Raw genomic sequence first — 21167 nt, forward strand, 5'->3', positions numbered from 1 at the left:
GAAAGACGAATCCAAGATCTCCAGGCCGAGCAGTGGGCTGCTCACTCACGGAAGTTTGTAGTCCGCACACCAGGGTTCCAATCCCTCAAAGAATGTGTCTCTTCCCAGGATGTCCCTGGATATCCTGGAAGCAGGCCACACCCCTAGGGAAACTCCCCTTGGGCAGACTGGCCACTCAGAACACAGTCATCTGATCCCATCATGGGAACAACCACACAGAACTGGGGTCCAGCCAAGTTGACACACAGCTCCAACTATCACATACAGTATCTACATAGTCCATGGGGTGTGCATAGTCCATGCATTGTACATATGAGGAAACCAAGCTAAGAGCAGTTAAGTCACTTGCTCAAGATCAGTCACTGATAAATGAATTTAAAACCCAGCTCTGTTGTCTCCAAGGCTTCTATTTTCCATGGTAGCATTCACTTCTCACAAACCAGCCACGATGTGGGCTGTTTATCTTCTCAAAGTTCTTCCAGGAGACAGGATCTCAGTTACAGGAGTTCTTGCATGCTGTGTTGAGTTTCACTGTTGATCCAGACCTTGTTGCCCATCCCAGCTCCTGAGTTTTGTAACCCAGATAAAAGAAGAGAGCAATGTTAATTTTTATCTCTGCACCGTTTCTGAGTCTGGCGAAGTTCTTAGATCACAGTGCTCATGGCTCTGCTTTGAAGTAGTAGGATACCCTTCAACTCCTGCCTTTCATTCTGTCCTTTGAGCTCTCTTTTCAAAGTGCCCAGCCCAGTGCTGCAGGCAGGAAGGCACTGAACAAAGGGTTTTTCCGCTGATGGTTTCACTCCTCAGGAAAAGCAAGGAAAGGAACACCATGCGACAGGCATCTCTTCTTCATCCACTTCTGTCAAAAACAAAAGACAGAGAAAGTAAAATCAGATTGATACTTCTTTATCCACTGTGTCCCCTCAGTTTCACACATCAATTTTCTTTATCTTCTTTTACAAGGACAGTAGTTTTGAAGATATGTTTTAATGTTTAAAATACCCAATAGCTCAATGCACAATCCTTCTGTCTCTTTTAATTAGCTTGTTAACTTCCTCCTCTTTATTCATTATAGATCATCTATTCCTCAACCCTTTCTGAAAATGCATTGCATATTTATATTTTTAGAAAACCTGCCTTGCTCTTATGGTAACTATATTTTCAGGCATAACCAGATATGTGCCCTTTCCCCATCAAAATTTTAATAGGGCATAGCTTTTAATTACCCTTTCCCTAGCTCCAACAGGAAGGTATCCAAACAAAATTCCAATCAAAAAGCTTCCAAGTGTAACTTGCTGCCTAGGAGCCAGACTCAATAACGATAAGGACAGAGTGTTTCCCTTGGTCCCTCTGTTTTATTTATTCTGAGTATCTGAAAGTTTGTTAAATTCCCCACCATTATTTGTGATGCCAACCTCATATGGCTTAGGCCTCGGACCAAGCTTGAATCTCACCAGCCCCTTCCTGATTGTTTAGTTGGATGTCATTCTTATAGGTGTGTGAGGAATTAAAAATATCCCTTCTGAGTCCCAACCTTCCTAGAGGCCTTTGATAGCTGTCACCTGTTTTTTCTGGCTACCTATAGATTTATGTGGCACTTGAGAATCATTTGACCATCTTTCTAAACTCATTTTGCTTCCTTTGGTGTTCTGTCTGCTGTGTCAGCCAAAATATCGATGTTATTCAACACATCATTAAAAGATGAGAATTGGCCTAGGGTTTGGCAGAGAGTCAAGGCGGGGGGTGGGGGAGGGAAGAATCTACTGCAATCACAGGGATAAGAAGCAAGTTCTTTTTAGCTGATCCCCAACACCACAGTTTGAGAAAATGCAGGAGGCACAGCCTGCTGTGTCCCTGGCCTCCCCCTGTCCAGCTTACCTCCTCTGTAAACTCCTGCTCACCCCTGGAGACCTGCCCACTCAGGCTGGCCCACGTCCTCAAAGCACTACCACAGTCTACGGCTGTGTCATATAGAGGATGCCACTGTGCCCTCCTTCCCTCCCCACCCCACCATCTCTACCTCCTAACACAACTTCTCTGCTCACAAGGCTTGGCTCCCAAATGAACACCAAGTTACATAGGTTGGCTTTCAGGGCCTGCCAAGATCTACTGTAATCCTACATTTCTAATCTCCTCTGACATCACTCTCTTAAGCCCATACCACACTCTGGCCAGATCATCCTTCTTCTTTTTCTTGGAGGGAGGAAATAGAAATATATATAACAAAAGATTTGCCTCTTCAATTCTTACATGTAGAGTTCAGTAGTGATATTGATTACGTTCATCATGTTGTACAACCATCCTCACTATTCATTGCCAAATTATTCCACCACCATTAACAGACACTCGGTGCACCCTGAGCAATGACAGATTCTTCTTTTTGCTATCACCATCCATTCCAGGCTCTCTTGTCCTCACCTGGAAAATGTCACCCACCAACAGACTCTTTTTCATTGTATCCAAGGGAACACTTCCTTCTCGATAAACTGATTAAAAGCAAATATTCTTTCCAGTTCATCTATCCACCCAGAGAATTTTATCTACTGGCATTATGTCAGATCAAACCAAGAACCAAACCAGTTGCCATTAAGTCGACTCCAACTCCTGGTGACCCCATGTGTGTCAGAGTAGAACTGTGCTTCACTGGGTTTTCAATGGCTGATGTTTCGGAAGTAGATCACTAGGCTTCTCTTCTAAGGAGTTTCTAGCCTCCAACCTTTCAAACCTCCAACCTTTTGGTTAGCAGCCAAGCATGCAACCATTAGCACCACCAAATCAACAGGTTGCGGTTTTTTGTTTTTGTTTTTGTTTTTTAATGTTTCTCCTCTTAAGTTACGAAGAAACACATGTTGAATGTAATAAGTCAAATAATACCAAAGTACATAATGAAAGCTAAACACTGCCTCTGTATCTCCCTCCAGTCTCTCCCCATCCCAGATAACCGCTATCACAGTTTGAAATGAATATTTCTCTGCTTTTCTCTTACAATTTGCAAATGTTCCCAATTTGCTGAGTGTTGACATATGTTCTGAACTTATTTAACTGATGACCATTATCTCCTGAGTCTTAGCTCATACAAATTTCATTTTTGAACCTGGCAAAGTGAAAATGTATGATTGTGTTTACCATATTTTTTCACATATAATACACCCACAGAAATAATGCATGCACACATATAATGCACATAGCATGCATAGGAGACTAACATGTGGGGGGGTTATGTGGTTTGCAAAAAGCCATATAATGTGCATATTGTTTGTGTAAAAAGTACTATGATCCTTTCATATAAAAGTTAATTATTTCTCATCCTCCTTTTTGATATTGATAAAAAACTATGTTTCTCATCAGAATATGTAATCAGTCTTGGGTTCTGCAGATTGAGGTTTGGCTGGATTATTGGGTAAGCTTTTCAAATCAAGTCCATGTCTACATGCTTCCCACCATATCTGGCTCAGCATTCAGTGAGTGTCCTACCAATGCCAATGAATTTTAAATGTTTCCCCAAGCAAAGAAGAGTTAGGATGATACTTCTGTTTTAGAAAGATTATACCATGGCCACCTCCTTTCACATAGGTTAAAAAAAGGAGCCAAATGCACTTACAGATCACATTTACAAGTTCACTTTATGCTAATGAAATGAATTGCATCCCTGAAAAGTTTGACATCAGTTTTTATAAATCAACTTCTATTCCCTTTGGCTTCTTATAATTTCAGAGACAATTTTCCATAATTTCCGATTGAACTTTAACTGGCAAGGATCCTTAATTTCAGCTTTAACTTTCCTTTTCCCTTTGCCTAGTTTTGATACTAACGTTCTATGAAATAATTAAATCCCCTAGAGGACCCCTATCTTAATCATAACAGAAAAAGCTGTCACCATCTGTATAGTGTGTTTTACGGTTGTCCTGTGTTGAGTACCATATGAATGAATACCCTTCTTCTTCTTTTTTTTTTTTTTTTTATTAGATTTCCAGATGATGATTCCTTTAAAACTCCAAAGCAAACTCATTGCCATCGAGTCAATTCCAACTCATAACAACCCCCATTGGGTTTCCAAGGCTGTAAATCTTTGCGGAAGCAGATTGATGCATTTTTGTTCCACAAAGCAGCAGCAGTGTTCAAATCACCAATCTTTTGGTTAGCAGCCAAATGCCTTTACCACTACACCACCAGGGCTCCTTTAAAGGAGAGTGTGAATGGGTGGTGCAAATGGTTAAGAGCTGGACTAACTACTAACTGTAAGGTTTCCAGTTCAAATGCCCCCAGAGACTCCTCAGAGTCGAGTCCTGGTGTGATTAGCTTCCAAGAAGTCACAGCCTAGAAAATCCTATTGTTGTTGTTGTTAGGTGCCATCAAGTCATCATGAGTCACCTCATGTACAGCAGATTGAAACACTGTCCAGTCCTGTACCAACCCCATGACCTGAGCTCATTGTTGCAGCCACTGTGTCAATCTGTCTCATTGAGGTCCTTCCCCTTTTTCATTTTCCCTACATTTTGCCAAGCAAAATATCCTTCTCCGGGAAATTATCCCTGGAAATGACCAAAGTAGGTGAGATGAAGTCTGGCCATTCTCACTTCCAAGGAGCATTCTGGCTGCACTTCTTCCAGGACAGATTTGTTAGTTCTTTTAGCAGTCCATGGTACTTTCAGCATTCTTCACCAACACCACAACTCAAAACATTGACTCTTCTTGGGTCTTCCTTTTTCATTGTCCAGCTCTCACATGCATATGAAGTGATTGAAGATACAATGGCTTGTGTCAAGCGCACCTTAGCCTTCAAGGAAACATCTTTGCTCTTCAGCACTTGAAAGAGGTCCTTCACAGAGATTTGCCCAATATTATATGACATCTGATATATGACTATATGACTGCTGCTTCCGTTGGTGTTGATTGTAGAACCAAGTAATATGAAGTCTTTGACAACTTCAATCTTTTCTCCATTTATCATGATGCTGCTTATTGGTCCCATTGTGACGATTTTTGTTTTTTTTATATTGAGGTGTAATCCATACTGCCGACTGTAGTCTTCAGTCTTCATCAGTGTTTCAAGTCATTCTCACTTTCAGTGAGCAAAGTTGTGTCATCTGCGTAACTCAGGTTGTTAATGAGTCTTCCTCCAAACCTGATGCCACATTCTTCTTCATATAGTCCAGCTTTTTGGATTATTCCGCATATAGATTGAATAAGCAGGGTGAAAGGATACAACCCTGATGCACTCCCTTCCTGATTTTAGACCATGCAGAGTCCCCTTGTTCTATTCAAACAACAGTCTCCTGGTCTATGTACAGGTTCCTTGTGAGTACAATTAAGTGTTCTGGAATTCCCATTCTTCTCAATATTATCCACAATTTGTTATGATCCACACAATCAAATGCTTTTGCATAGTCAATAAAACACCAGTAAACATCTTTCTGGTATCCTTTGCTTTGAGCCAAGATCCATTTGTCATCAACAATGATATCCCTCATTCCACATCCCCTTCTGAATCCAGCTTGCATTTTTGGAAGTTGTCTGTCAATATACTGCTGTAACCATTTTTTAATTTTCTTCAGTAAGATTTTACTTGCATGCAATATTAATGATACTGTTTGATAATTTCCAGGGATCACCTTTCTTTGGAATGGGTACAAATATGGATCTTTTCCAGTCAGTTGTCCAGGTAGTTGTCTTCTAAATCTCTTGGCATAGCCGAGTGAGTTCCTCTAGTGTGGCATCCATTTGTTGAAACGTCTAGAGGCTTGTTTTTCACCACTTCCCAGTGCAGCTTCGACTTCTTCCTTCAATACCATTGGTTCTTGAACATATGCCACCTCCTGAAATGGATGAATATCAACCAGTTCTTTTTGGTACAGTGATTCTGTGTATTTCTTCCATCTTCTTTTGGTGTTCCTGCATCATTCAATATATTGTCCATAGAATCTTTCATTATTGCAACTTGAGGTTTAAATTTCCTCTTCAGTTATTTCAGCTTGAGAAAAATGCTGAGCATGTCCTTCCCTTTTGGCTTTCCAACTCCATGTCTTTGCACATTTGATTATAATAATTGACTTTGTCTTCTCAAGCTGCTCTTTGAAATCTTCTGTTCAGTTCTTTTATCTTGTCATTTCTTCCATTTTCTTTAACTACTCTCCATTCAAGGACATGTTTCAGAGTCTCTTCTGACATCCATTTTGGTCTTTTCTTCCTTTGCTGTATTTTTAATGACCTTTAGCTTTCTTCATGGATGATGTTCTTGATGTCATCCCACAATTCCTCTGGTTTTCGGTCACTGGTGTTTAGCGCATCAGATCTATTCTTTAAATGGTCTCTAAATTTAGGAGGGATATAATCAAGGTCATATTTTGGCTCTCATGGACTTGTTTTAATTGTCTTCAATTTCAACTTGAACGTGCAAATGAGCAGTTGATGGTCAGTTCCACAACAGCTCCTGGCCTTGTTTTGGCTGAAGATATTGAGCTTCTCTGTCGCCTCTTGCCACAGATATAGTCAGTCTGAATCCTGTGTACTCCATCTGGCATAGTCCATATGTGTAGCCATCATTTGTGTTGTTTAAAAAGGTATTTGCAATGAATAAGTCATTGGTCTTGCAAAATTCTATCATGTGATCTTCAGCATTATTTCTGTCTCCAAAGCCAAATTTTCCAACTACTGGTGATTCTTCTTTGTTTCCAACCTTTGCATTCCACTCCCCAGTGATAATCAGCACATCTTGATTTCATATTCGGTCAATTTCAGACTGCAGAAGTTGATAAAAAAAATCTTCAATTTCCTCATCTTTGGCTTTGGTGGTTTGTGTAAATTTGAATAATGGTAGTATTAACTGGCTTTCCTTGTAGGCCTATGGAAATTATTCTATCACTGACAGCATTGTACTTCAGGATAGAACTTGAAACATTCTTTGTGATGATGAATGCCATGTCATTCCTCTTCAATTTGTCATACCTGGCATGGTAGAACATATGGTTGTCTGATTCAAAATGTCCAAAACCAGGCCATTTCAGCTCACTAATGCTTAGGGTATCAATCTTCATGCGTTCCATTTCATTTTTGACAACTTCCAATTTCCTAGATTCATACTTCGTACACTCCATGTTCCTATTATCAGTGAATGTTTGCAGATTGAATCACGCCACTTCAGCAAATGGAGGCCCTGAATGCTCTACTCTATCCATATCATTAAGGTAGGCTCTACTCTGATGAGGCAGCTCTTTCCCAGTCATATTTTGAATGCCTTCCAACCTGAGAGGCTCATCTTCCAGTACTGTATCGGACAATGTTTCAAGACTATTCATAGAATTTCCCAGTAATCATCAGACAGTTTTCACTACTATTCATAAGGTTTTCATTGGCCAATTCTTTGAGTAGTGGATGGCCTCTTCCTTCTTCTGAGTCTGTCTCAGTCTGGAAGCCCCACTGCAACCAGTCCACCATGGGCATCCCTGCTGGCACAGCCTCCAGCCTCACAGCAACATGCAAGCCACCACAGTATGACAAACCAACAGACAAGTTCATCTTCCTTAGCTGTTCCAACCACTCTGCTCACTTCCTGGGCTAGCCCCTACCTATTCCTGCTGCACTGTCTGCCACTGCTCCCTGCTGCCTGGGGGCAGTCTCCCACCTGCCTTACCTGTTCTGGCCACCAGCCCCGTGGAGCCATTCTAATCTGAACATGTGGGGTCTCCAGGAGTCAGAATGTATTTGAGGGCCACTAACAACATAGATTTATTTAAGGATGTGTCTGTATATGTACTTATATATGTGTGAGTGAGTGTATGTGATATGCACACATATAGTATTTTCTTAATATAAATCACAAGCTCACTCCTCTGACGTTGACAGTGTTCCATTTATAGGCTGTGATGCCTTTCAGATCTAGATGTGTGTGTTAAGAGCCACAGCTTCTGGAATAGCCTTATCTCATGCCTCCAGTTCTTTGTTCATACTGGGCTTCCTGCCTGGAATGCCCTTTCCTACCTCTTGAGCTCCTGCTCAACCCTGAGTACCTTGGTCTGTGGAGAAGCAGCAGCATCTGCAGGGTATGGGTGGTGGGGTGGGAGGTGCTTATTGGACATGCAGACTCTCAGCCCTACCCAGACCTACAGAATCAGAGTCTGCACTGCAACAGGATCCCTAGGAGATTCACACGAGTGAGTTTGAGAGATGGTGTTTTAAAAATCCCATGTGTGTCCCCTGTGCTATAGCACTTAGTGTGTTAGCTACTGAGCAGTTGTCCCTCTATTCATGGTGACCCCCTGCACAATGGGTTCACAGCTTTGTGATCTATAGGGTTTTTATTAGCTTTTTGGAGGTGGATCTCTAGGCCTTTCTTCCTAGTCTATCTTACTCCGGAAGCTTCACTGAAACCTGTTCAGCATCAAAGCAGCACGTGGTGGCTGTGCTTGAGGTGCGTTGGCCAGGAATCAAACCCAAGTCTCATGCACAGAAGGCAAGAACCTACCACTGAGCCACCACTACCTCCATACCCATGTTGTTGTTGTTGTTATGTGCCATCAAGTCAGCCCCGACTCATAGCGAGCCCTCCTTGGGTTTCCGAGGCAGTATCACTACAGAAGTAGATTGCCCAACCTTCCTTCCGAGGAGTGGCTGGTGGGTTTGAACTGCCAGCCTTCTGGTTAGCAGTCAAGTGCCTTAGGCACTATGCTACCAGAGCTCCATACCTATAGCACTCAGTAAGTGCTCAGTAAACCTTGATTTTTCTCCCTTTACCACCTTTCCAAGAAGTCTGTCCTTTTCTGTGCCTTTGCACCACATTTTATCATCTTAAATCACTTTTCAGGTTGCACAGATGACTGGTAACTTCTGATCTATCACTTCCTGTGCTCTGTATCAAAATAACTTTTTTGGCCCCATTTCAGACATGCTAAATCAAACTTTTTGAGGGTAGAGCCCCAAAATTTACATTTTATCCAACTCATTGGTTGGTTCTTTTTAAGCAAATGGTTTGGAACCCCTGCATTAGTCTTTCTCATACTCCTTCAAGGTAGAGGGAAGTGTTTATGATGAGACACCATTTCATGATGGTAACTTGGATGTCTTGAATGTGGTTCTCATTTTACTCCCTTTAGAAAAATGTACGTGGAGCTAACTAGGTCCAAGATATTTTACAAAATACTTAATATTCAGAGATGAGTAGAGGAAACACATCATTCCATCTTTACCACTCTGTGAGGTAAACAGTGTTCTTCCCCTCATGCAGGAGAGAAAACTGTGGTGAGGAGCAGCCTAAGATCGCCCAGTAAGGGAGCTGGGACTCAGGGCTAGGCCTTCCCAGCACCAGCCAGTGTTTCTCCTGTGCTACATGGACACATTCACAGAGCATGGTGTGGTGGTTATGTTTGTATGTCAACTTGGCTGGGCCTGGTTGAGTGTCTGGGCAGCTGGTGGTAGTTATTCCACCATGGTTATAGTTATTCATGGTGGGATCTACCACAGGCAGCTGAGTAGCTGCCTTTGGGATGTGGTCTGCTTCCTGTATATAAGGAGAAGCCTTGGAGATAGTCTCTAGCCTATGGCACGCTTGAACCCTGCATGTAGCTGTGTCATTGTTCAGCAGCCTGCCATGCTCTGCCGACCTTGGGGCTTTCAATGGACTTAAGATAATGGCCTGCCGTGTGGTTTGGTAACATCAGGACTGTGCCTTTTTACTTGTCAACCTTGGGTTTGCCAACCTCAGCAGCCAGCAGCCAGCAGCCGAGTGAAGAAAAGCCTCCAGCTTCAATGGGCCAGGAACAGGAGGCACAGCTGCAACCCATGGTTGAGGGGCTTTCACCCAGCCCCTAGAGCCTGGCACTTTGAGCTCAGACTTCTAGCCTCCCAAACTGTAAGAGAATAAACTCCTGTTTGTTAAGGCCACAAGGTATATTCTTGTCAGAGTGGCACTAGGTAACCAGAACACACGGCAATGGAACATGATGCGTGCCATGGCAGAGAGGGTTATATGCAAACACAGGGGTGAGATTAACTGCATGGATGAGGTTGGAGAGGGCTTCCCAGAAAAGGGGACATCCCAGCTGGGTGACAGTAGCCCTGTCACTCACTTTGGGGGTTAAGTACACCTTTCTCTGCTGATGTGCCATCCGTCCCATATCAGGACTTCTCAGAGCGAGGGAGGAATTTTGTTCCCAACTGTTCAAACAGCTTGGTTTGGGTCCACCCAGTAAGGCTGAAATGGTTGGACCTTGGCCATTCAGAGGGATCGTTGGGTTGGGAAGTGATCCATCCCTAAGAGAGGGGAATTCAAGCCGCAGATGGAGAGAGCAGGATGCTGGCTGGAAAGCTTGTGTAGGAAAGGAATGACTACCCCTAAAATGTAACAGTAAAGCCATCTTCTGCATCTCATTGGGTTATTGAAAGTTGCTACTTTAACCCAGGTCCCAAGAGAAACCCCAGGAAATTCATCTTTCCTTAACATAAACTTTTGGCTCTGATCGATCATAAATTGTATTCTATAAAACCTTTTATCCTTTCACAGTATTGCCCCATAATCAATCAGTGAGCCTTTCTCCACAACACTCAATGTGTCCATTAACTAATTCTTAACTGCATTACACGGGACCACTAACAGAAGAAGGACTTGGAAGGTCAACATCAATATTCCATGAATTCCATGTGCATGATGATCACTACTACACCGAATTCCACAGGAATTTGTAATAACTGAATTCTTAAGGCATTAGCAGAATTCTGTCCTGGAAGGCAGGCTTTTCAGCCATGATAATCAGTGTTTGCCAAAGTCAAATTCAGAAAATGATCAGTCATACTTAGTCATGGAGAACAGATTAAAAGCATACATCATGTTTACCCACCCCACCCCTTTGCAAAATATACAGCTAAGGTTGGAACTTTACTGTAAATTTTCTAAGTTGTCTGGTGATACAATCATTGAAACTAAAAACTGGACTAACGGGTTTTGTCTTCTCTCTGCTCAATTCTTCAGTCTCTCAAGGCACGGCCCAGGCTATACAGGGCTTTCTATGGCAGTTGCCCTGCAAACAAGTGTTTGCTGATTCCATTCTCTGCTCATCAGGCAGACAGGACATATTCTGAGAGCTTTCATACTGAACTTAATTCATTCACCAATTGGGTTTTGAGCACCTGCTGTGTTCTGGGCATTACGCTAATCACTGACACTCCTGCCCTCCCAAAGCTTCTATTCTAGAGGGGAAGACCACATGGGAATGAAAAGGGACCTGACCCATCTGGGGTGAAGGAGGAAGAAGAACTGGGCATGGAAAGATTGGCTAGTGAGCATGCTTGGTATGAAGCATCTCATGGTACCTGGCTCTCTTGCCTGTGCCAAGGGAGGAGGGCTAGCACCCATGAGAGCATACTGAGTGGGCCTGGGCCTGAATGCACTCCAGGTTGGCCTGGCCTCCTTTGGTGCATCTGACCAGCTATCCTTTCCCTTGTAAACTAGAGATCTCAACCTTGGCAGTATCAACATTTGGGGGCAGATAATTTTTGGATATGGGGGCCTGTCCTTTGCATTGTAGGATGTTTAGCAGCATCCCTGGCTACTACCTACTAAATACCAGTGGCAATCCTTACCTTAGTTGTGGCAACCAGAAATGTCTTCAGACATTGCCAAATGTCTCCTGGAGGGAAAAAATGTCTCCCCCGCCCCCATCTTAAACCGCTGTTGTAGAGCCAAGCCTACTTGGGGAGCCAGTCCCCACCTTGGATACTGCAATTCTTTCCTTCTCAGCCTGCTAGAAACAGAAGCAGCCCTGCAAACAGGCCGAGCATCCTGGGCAGATGGTTCTTAGCCACCATGTTCTCCTGGGAGTCTTCTCCAGAGTTATTCTGTCATCAGGCCTTGTGGTTTGCTCCTTCCAGACATCACCGATGATCAGCCCTGCCTTCATTCTCCCAAGTCACCAGCCTAATCAAGCCTCATCCCTTCCCACCCAGTTATTGCAGGTGGCTCCCAAAGGTTCTACCCTCTGCATTGTTTCTCCTTTTCCTTTCTAGCTTCTACTCTAGCAATGGCTAAAGTATGGTCCTTCAAGATGTTCTGCCAAAAAGGGTTCACTTGAGAAATGCCACACTTTATACCAACACCATATGAAAGGCTCTGATCTAACATGTTTCCTAACTGAATATTCTAGGTATTATTTCTCTGCACAACCTCCAGGACCTAGCACATAGGAGAAAGTCATCCAGTAAAAAAATTTTGGAGGGGGATTGGTAGAGGAGGGAGCAAAAACATGGATTATGCAAGCACAGAGGGAAAAGGCAAGGGCGCCATGCTGTTAACCAGGTGTTCATGGCTCATGCATGGGGCGGTGCCTGCCTCTTCTTCATGCCCCAGAATCACCCCCCAAAACTTCCTTATTAGCATCAATACAGAATCTAAGAGCAGGAATGGCTGCCTCCCAAAATGAGTCAACCTGCTGGAGAAGATGCATAGAGAGAAGCAGCCAGGCCTCCATCTGCATGTAGAAGCCTAGCCTCGGGCCAGCAGTGGGCTCTGTGACACTAGTGCAGGGGGGACTTGCCTCTCCTTTTAACCTGCTGGACTCTTACGGAAAGTACCATGTAGTCACCTCAGAAATCTCTAAGACTCGGTAGATCCCCACTTACGCTAGGTATGTCTTAATTATATCTCCTTCCATTTATGTTTGATATATAGCTAGAGGTCCTGAGGGTGCTGGACTTTTAATGTAGCTGAGAATTAATGAATGTCATGGAGCCAATTCTTGTAGCCAAGGGTGAGAGTGATTGATGCTTTAAAAAATACTTACCCAGATGTAGATCTTTAAGCTGGACTCTTGCCTGAGTCTCTCACAGAGGTGGGTGAAGGGAGGACCACTACTTCAGTGGGCACACGTATCTAGATTTACTTATCTGGAACAAGATTTCTCTGGCAATGCAGCCATGAGCAATTCAGTTACATGTCCCTGAGGAGCTGTGGGTTGGCCTGGTGCCCCACAGCTGTAGTATTCCCTGCAGGAGGCATTTGCTAGCCAGAATGAGTGTCTTTAGGTTACACCCTCTAGTGTTGGAAGCTCTCCTAAAAAACACACAGTGCTGAGGCCAGCCTTCCTCTGGTCTATACAGAACTACACTCTCCCTGCAGGAGCAGCCAGGAAAGGGGTATCAGGTCCTAGGCGCAGGGACTGCAGGCTGAGCAAAGATTAGGTTTCCTGTTGTCTGGAACCCATAGTCTCCTCTCCCCTTGGGGCCATCTGGCAGGATGGAAGATCCATTGCATACTGTTCATACTTTTAGTTAAAATGTATATGTTTATACCCATATATACATGTACAATTATTTTATGTTTTTGGACATTCAGCATCACAATTCTATTTTATTAGTTACTAGAAGGTTTTACATTGGATAGATTCTGGCTCTTTGATACTCGATCTGGTTTTGGGTGTTTAATTGCCATCATGGGATCTCTCGATTCATTGAGCAGGCTTACTCTTCCATATTACCCAAAGGGCCATGGACCATTAGACACCATCACTCATACCCATCCTAAACTTATCTTCCCACCTTTGATGCCCCCTCCTAATAGTCCCATCTTTGGAGATTGTTGTCATAAGAGGTTGGACACATACCACCAGTCCTTAGCAACTCTGCAGTTATGGAGGCCTTAGGAGCCCCAGCTGCTTCGGGGAACTGGGACTCCGTAAGGCAGCCTCAGAGCCAGATATGTGGTGCCCCCTGGTGGCAGAATTACTGAAGCCACTCTTAAGTGTGCCTCAAGCAAGTCTTCACAGTGTTGAAACAGTCCTTGGCCAAGCAAAATGAAACAGACAGGACTACCCATGGTAATGCCTTACTCTCACACCCATCATCCCCCTCACCAGGCCTAGAGTTTTCCCAAGCCAGTCTTTCCTCATCATGCATAATATTTAAATCATCTGCTCCTATATTTTCTAATAATATCTATGCTAGAAAACCCACTGCCATCAAGTCAATTCCCACTCATAGCAACCCTGTAGGACAGAGTAGAGCTACCCTAAAGGGTTTCTAAGGTTTTAAATCTTTGTGGAAGGGGACTGCCTCATCTTTCTCCCATAGAGTGACTAATGGGTTCAAACTGCTAACTATTTAGTTAGCAGCCAAATCCTTTAACCACCACCACCACCACCAGAGCTCCTTAATATTTGTGCTAGGGATAGAGAAAAGCCTATGGACTTACTCTTACTGAAGTCTTAATGATTTGTGCCTATCCCAAGATATTTAAATTTTAAGGTAGTTACGCCACCACTAACTCTTCCCAATAGTGCTCTACTCTCTAGCTAGTCGTGACTGCCTAGCTAGAAAGAATTGTCACAGAATGAGAAAGGAAAGAAGAAATCTTATACTTTCTATCTGTCTGCCCTTTAAGAAACTGTGGTAGCATAGTGATTAAAGCATCCAGCTGTTAACCAAAGATCAGCAATTCGAACCCACCAACTGCTCCATGGGAGAAAGATAAGGCAATCTACTTCTGTAAATATTTACAGCCTTGGAAACCCTATGGGGCAGGTCTGTTCTGTCCTAAAGGTTTGGTATGAGTCAGAATTGACTCAGTGGTGGGTTTTATCTGCCCTGTAGCCAAAACAGAGCAGACTCTTCTGTAGTCATCACTGAACTAGTGGCTATAGTGTCAGACGTCTGTACACAGCCATCCTTTTATACCATAACCCCCTGCCACTTAACTTGCACTGAACAATTTTTTCAAAATCCAGTAAATCCAGGAAAATGTCCAAATTTCAGGGTAAGTACAGTGTTATCAAACCACCTCTTTGCATATGCACAAACTCTCTTACCCTAATGCACACACAACACATACTCACATAGTCACACCTACATACACACATACACATGGCTTAGCCACAAGTGATTATTGTTATTTTTATCTTGTCCACAGACTTTTCTTAGAGTGTCAGTGAACAATATTTTAAGTACTTCCATGTGGATCACCACAGGCCACTAACAAGGGAGGCAAAAGGAAGACCCCCTATTACTTATAATGATGGATAGAAATCTGAGCAGATAGAAATGGTAGGCACACTAGTTGGTCCAGTTAATCAAGGACACCTCCTGTGTCACTTTTCTTGACTTGATCTCACTGCTTCAGCCTGGTCCCTCAGCCTCATCAGTTATTGTTTATCAAGAGTCTACTGTGTTTCAACATGAAATAAGACTTAATGAGAAAAAGCTTCTTTGAGCCAATAGAGTGGTAAATCTGTGCACACAGATAAAGATTCTGTAGCTAGTTTTTCCACCTGCAAAGTGGTCACTTTGAGGGTAGATGGAAGGGGAATTATCTATGAAATAGGGGACTAAATAATCGAGTTTGAGAGGGATTTGGGCATCCTAATAGAATAAATGCTCTGGTGGCATAGTGGTTAAAGCATTAGGCTACTAACCAAAAGATCAGTGGTTGGAAGCCACCAGCTGCTCTACAGGAGAAAGATGAGGCAGTCTGCTTCTGTGAAGACTTAACAGCCTTGGAAACCCTATGTGTTAGACTGGATTCTCTAGAGAAACAAAACACAGTAAAGCTTATATATATGTGTATATATAGAGAAATTTATCTTAGGAAAATGGCTCACACACTTATAGAAGCTGGCAAGTCCAAATTTCCTGGATCAAACGTCAAGCTGGAGGCTTTTCCTGGCTCTTGCAACCACAGGGGCTGAGGAGCTCAAGGCTGGCGGGCAGTACACTGGCTGTTGACTCCAACAAATGATGAATCCAAGATCTCCAGGCCGAATGGTGGACTGTTCACTCATGGACAGCTGTAGGCAGCGCAACAGAATCCCGATCCACAGAAGAATGTCTCTTTTCCCAGAATGTCCATAGATATACTGGAAGCAGGCCACACCTCTAGGGAAACTCCCCTTCAACAGATTGGCCACTCAGAACATAGTCATCTGATCCCATCATGGGAACACCCACACCACAACAGCTCAAACCACACAGAATTGTGGTCCAGCCAATTTGACACACAGCTCCAACTATCACACCCTATTAGTCAGTTCAACTCTGGTCTACAGAATCACTAAGAGTGGGAATCGAGTCAATGGCAGTGTGTTTGGGTTAATAGGATGATATTGAGGCCAATCTCCTGATTGTAAGGGCAGATTCCTTCCAGTTACTCCATTGTTTTCATATGTAAGTAACCTTGATCACATACTAACAGCCTCATAATAGCCCTTTCCCTTAATAGGGAGAAGCCACTTGCCAGGGTAAAGAGGTTTTGTCAAGATTTGTCCCACGGAGGTAACTCAGAAGCAGTGACCTCTAAGGCCTCCTTCTGATATCTCTGCTTGGTGTGAGAGGAATTAGCACAGCCTGTGACCCCTTCATCTAGGGCAGGCCCTCTCCTCTAGGACAAGCACACCTCCCTTCCCTGCAGAGCTCTCTCCTGGGGACTACATAAGTAGCACGCACACGTGTGCACACACACACACATGTTGCTGTTAGGTGCCAGTTTTCCACTCATAGTAACTCCATGTGACAGAGCAGGGTTTTCTAAGCTTTAATCTTTAAGGACTTAAATCTTTAATCTTTGCCCCATAGAGTTTTCTAAGCCTTAATCTTTATAGAAACAGAATAGAGCTGTGCTTCATGTAGTTTTCAACGGCTGAGTTTTCAGAAGTAAATCACCAGGTCTTTCTCCCATGGAGCTGTTGGGTAAGTTACAACTGTCAACCTTTAGGGTAGCAGCCAAGTGCTTAACCCTTACGTCTCTAGGGCTCCACATACACATGCAAACACACCCACTGAAGAATTTCCTGTTGTGTTGTTGTTATGTGCCGTCTAGTCGGCCCCGACTCATAGCGACCCCTCCTTGGGTTTCCGAAGCAGTTATCACTATGGAAGTAGATTGCCCTTCCTTCTCAGGAGTGGCTGGGTTTGAACCGCCAGCCTTCTGGTTAGCAGTCAAGTGCCTTAGGAACTATACCACCCGAGCATCTGAAGAATCTCCTATATGGTGCAAATCGTTCTATGCAGAGAATAGTTTACATAAAATGCAGCCTATGGTTTCCAAATGAAATTTGAGTCTGAAGCTACATGGGATTTAGTTCTATTAACCCAGAGCTTGAGAGGAGCATATCTCAGGAAGCCTACTATAGAATAATTAACCCTCAGCTGAGGTGCTTAGCCCTTAAATTTTCTTTTAAAAAATGTTTGAAGTTAACATGGTGAGATACAAGGACTCTCTGGGAATAAATGGGCAATTTGACTATTCAGTAAAGAGCAAAATGATGCCTTCAAACACAAAAGTAGCAGAGAAAGTGTGCCTCAGCCAGCCTCTTCAAAAGATAGACAATTTGATGTGTGCTCCTCAGAAGAACCAAGGCCCCACCCATGTTCTCCAACTTCCTGAAAACCCAGTCAGGAACAACAGGAAGGAGGTCGCATCAAAATCTACTTAGAAAGACTGGGCAAGGAGAAACCAAATTCTACTGATTCCTGGTTTCTTTGTGCAAAGTGCAGTAGCTAGACTAGAACAAGGTCCCGAGATGGAGAGTGGGATGCTGGCCGCCCTGCAGCATGCACTGCTGGGAGTGACCCACCTCTCCCAACGAGCAGCCTTGTGGATCTGTCATGGACACTTCTGGCAGGTTTGGGAAAGGGAAGAAAAGCAAGAATTGGAAATAGCTTTGTTTTATGCCTCTAACTAGCCTGACACAATTATTCTTAAAGTTTTCAGATAGGAAAACTCACTAACAGCATGGGAATTTAGAAGTGTTAACCTGTTTGGTTTCCATTCTGTGTGTCTTTCCAGAAGGAGAAGAAGAGTGGGCTGCTGAAACTTCTAGCAGGAGCATCAACCAAAAAGAAGTCACGTTCCCCACCATCTATTTCTCCAACGCACGACCCCCACGTGGCAGTGGACACCTCACTCCAGGGTGCCGTGGGGCCCGAAGTGTCCTCGCTGTCCAGCCATGGGAGAGCAGGCTCCTGCCCCATAGAGAGCGAGATGCAGGGTGCAATGGGAATGGAGCCACTGCACAGAAAGACAGGCTCCTTGGATCTGAACTTCTCCTTGTCCCCTTCGAGGCAAGTGCCTCTTTCCATGGCTGCTATTCGCCCCGAGCCCAAGCCGTTGCCCAGAGAGAGGTAAGGTGGGGAGGGGAGCAGGGTGCTCACACCCTATATGATGGTGGTGAGGGAGTTATTCTCTGCAGTCCTGGAGGCCACCTTTGCAGAACAGGGACAATGGGCTTACAGCTGTGGTGCTATTCTGAAGATTAAGTTTACCAAACATCTCTCACTATCCAAATGTATTCAGTTCATGAGTTTGGACAGTAAGCATCTGGGTAAAATGAGTTTGGAAATTGGAGCATATTTCATTTTATGGATCCCTCTGGTTTTTAAGTTTGGGATTGCAAGGGATTCATCAAAAAAATTATCAGAGCCTATGAGGTATTGGGGAGCTCTGGTGGCATAGTGCCTAAGGCACTTGACTGCTAACCAGAAGGCTGGCAGTTCAAACCCACCAGCCACTTTCGGAAGGAAGGTTGAGCAATCTATTTCCGTAGTGATACTCCCTCGGAAACCCAAGGAGGGGTCACTGTGAGTCAGAACTGACTCCTTGGCAGTGAGTGAGTTTTGGTTTATGAGGTACTGAGCCCACACAATCAGCGATCAGGCACTGAGGGGAACTTGTATTCCCGTTAATCCAGGGAGGCCATGGATTCCCTGTGGCAACCCTAAGTGAACCCTGTAGGCTGTGTCCCCACCCAGAAAACAGCTTCTCTTGAACCTCAGTGCACTCTAACATCTTAGAATTATACAGTATTACTCCAAAGCAAAGATGCCCTGATGGTGCGATCGTTAAGTGCTCAGCTGCTGACTGAAAAGTCGGAGGTTCAAATCCACCAGCAACTCCTTGGGGAAGAAACCTGCCAATCTGCTCCTTAAAGATTACAGCCAAGGAAACCCCATGGGGCAGTTCTACTCTGTCCAGTAGTGTCATTATGAGTCAGAATCTATTGGACGGCACACGACAACAACAGCAATAGGCTTCAAGAGTATTTAGTCCATATATCTAAAATTTATAGAAAAGTCCAACACCTCAGCATCAAAAAGACTAACAATCCAATTTAAAAGTGGGCAGAAGACATGAACAGACACTTTACCAAAGAAGATATTCAGGCAGCCAAGAAACACATGAAGGAATGTTCACAATCATTAGCCATTAGAGAGATGCAAATCAAAACAACAATGAGATACCATCTCATCCCAGCATTAATAGCAAAGTTCAACAAGACAGAAAATAACAAATGCTGGTGAGGATGTGGAGAGATTGGGACTCTCATACACTGCTGGTGGGACTGTGAAATGATACAACCACTGCAGAAATCTATATGACAATTCCTTAAGAAGTTAGAATTAGAAATACCATTTGATCCAGCAATCCCATTATGAGGTATAGTGAGAGCCTGGACATGAACAGATATATGCACAACCATGTTTGTCACAGAACTATCCACAATAGCAAAGAGATGGAAACAACCTAAGAGCCCATCAACAGAGAAATGGGTAAACAAAGTATGGTACATACACACAATGGAATACTATGCAACACTAAAGAAAAATGTAGAATCTGCAAAACATCACATAACTTGGATGAACTTGGAGGACACTATGGTGAGTGAAATAAGTCAGTCAGAAAAGGGCTCACTATTGTAAAAAGTCAAGGAAAGGTTTATATATGGAAAAAATAAAAATAAAAATTTTAAAAAAGAGTCCATTAAGTTGAACCATGTGAAGTTGCTGATATCCATCTGTTTTTGACCATCAACAGCCATTTCACATAGTTGACCGTAGGGTTTTACAGATGAGGAGACTGAGTCCAAGAGAGAGGTGAAGTCACCTGTGAGGTCACACAGGTGTGAGACCTGAATTGGCCCTCATGCAGGCCATTTGTCTGTTGGTCATTTTTCACCATAGAAGTACCTCAGGCTTGATTTTATAAGAGACCAGAGGATTCATTTCTTGCTCTGTGGGTTGACCTGTTTGAGTTATCAGTCCTAAAAGCGCTCTTACATAAAAGCTGGAAGGTATTATGGAGAGATGAAAAATGGTTGTCGAGTTTTATAGTGGGGAAATACATTCCTTTCTATAAGCTCCTTAATGTTGAAACACTTTAAATAATGAAAACATTAACAATCTTCTGAGGAAACAACTCTGTCATCTCTGTCAGTAATACTCTCCCCCTGCTCAACCATATTTACTGCAGCAAGTTCTTCCATGTACTCAATTCTGTACCATGGCCACTGCAGCCTGAGAAGGCATCTACTGTCCTAAGCATCTGTACCCCCAGAGACCAGCCCCTCCCACCACCTTAGATCAAGGGTTGGTAAACTTTTCTGTCACAGGGCAGACAATAAATATTTTAGACAATAAATACTTTAGGGTCTGAGGGCCATATGGTCTCTGTCATAACTACTCAACTTTGCCTTTGTAGCACAAAGGCAGATGTAAACAATATGTAAATGAATAGGCATAGCTGTTCCAATAAAGCTTTATTCATGGACATGAAAATTTGAATGTTATATAATTTGCTCGTGTGATGAAATAATGTTCTTCTTTGATTTTATTTTCATTTTAAAAATATATATACATTCTTAATTCTCAGACCTTACAAATTAGCCCACAGGCCATACCCCTGATCTAGATATTTGACTGGTTTGTAGCTGGGCCTGTTAGATAGCATTGGACTCCAGGGCCATGATCCACTGGACACAAGTCTCTCTACAGGATAGTGAGGCCAGCAGTTATTGACTTGTGATAGACAATTAGTTAAAATATATGTCTGTATTTACACCAACTTCTATTTTTATTTTATTGTGCTTTGGGTGCAAATTTACAGAGCAAATTTGTTTTACATTCAACAGTTCGTGTACATTTGATTTCATGCTCCAGTTACCATCCACGACCATAACAGACTCTCCTCCCCTCCCCTCCCGTGACTATCCCGTCCCTGTGCCCATCTTATCTATGCACTCCTGTCTGTCCAGCTTTCCCTCTGTGTGAATGCTGCCCCTCTGGTGTCTCATGGCTGATTGCTGTAAGGGATGCGTCTCCCTAGAGTAGGTGGTGCATCGCCCTGGGGTAGGTGTTCTACATGTAGGTCTTTCTACTGTTGGGCTGAGAGCCAATCCATGAGAGTGAATCCACTTCTAGGC

General features: G+C 43.4%; 1 protein-coding gene across 1 annotated transcript in view; it reads left to right on the plus strand.

Annotated features, from left to right (window-relative positions):
• Positions 1 to 21167, plus strand: part of SH3RF3 (SH3 domain containing ring finger 3) — a 643685-nt gene that overhangs the window by 605959 nt on the left and 16559 nt on the right. Inside the window, exon 9 of the mRNA XM_007942370.1 lies at positions 17759 to 18093. Within this exon, the coding sequence (XP_007940561.1) occupies positions 17759 to 18093 (335 nt within the window). The remainder of the gene's footprint in view (positions 1 to 17758; positions 18094 to 21167) is intronic.

The sequence above is a fragment of the Orycteropus afer genome, unplaced genomic scaffold (assembly GCF_000298275.1).
Source record: "Orycteropus afer afer isolate SDZICR_OR568_19922 unplaced genomic scaffold, OryAfe1.0 scaffold00089, whole genome shotgun sequence".
In the NCBI taxonomy this organism is placed as follows: Eukaryota; Metazoa; Chordata; class Mammalia; order Tubulidentata; family Orycteropodidae; genus Orycteropus; species Orycteropus afer.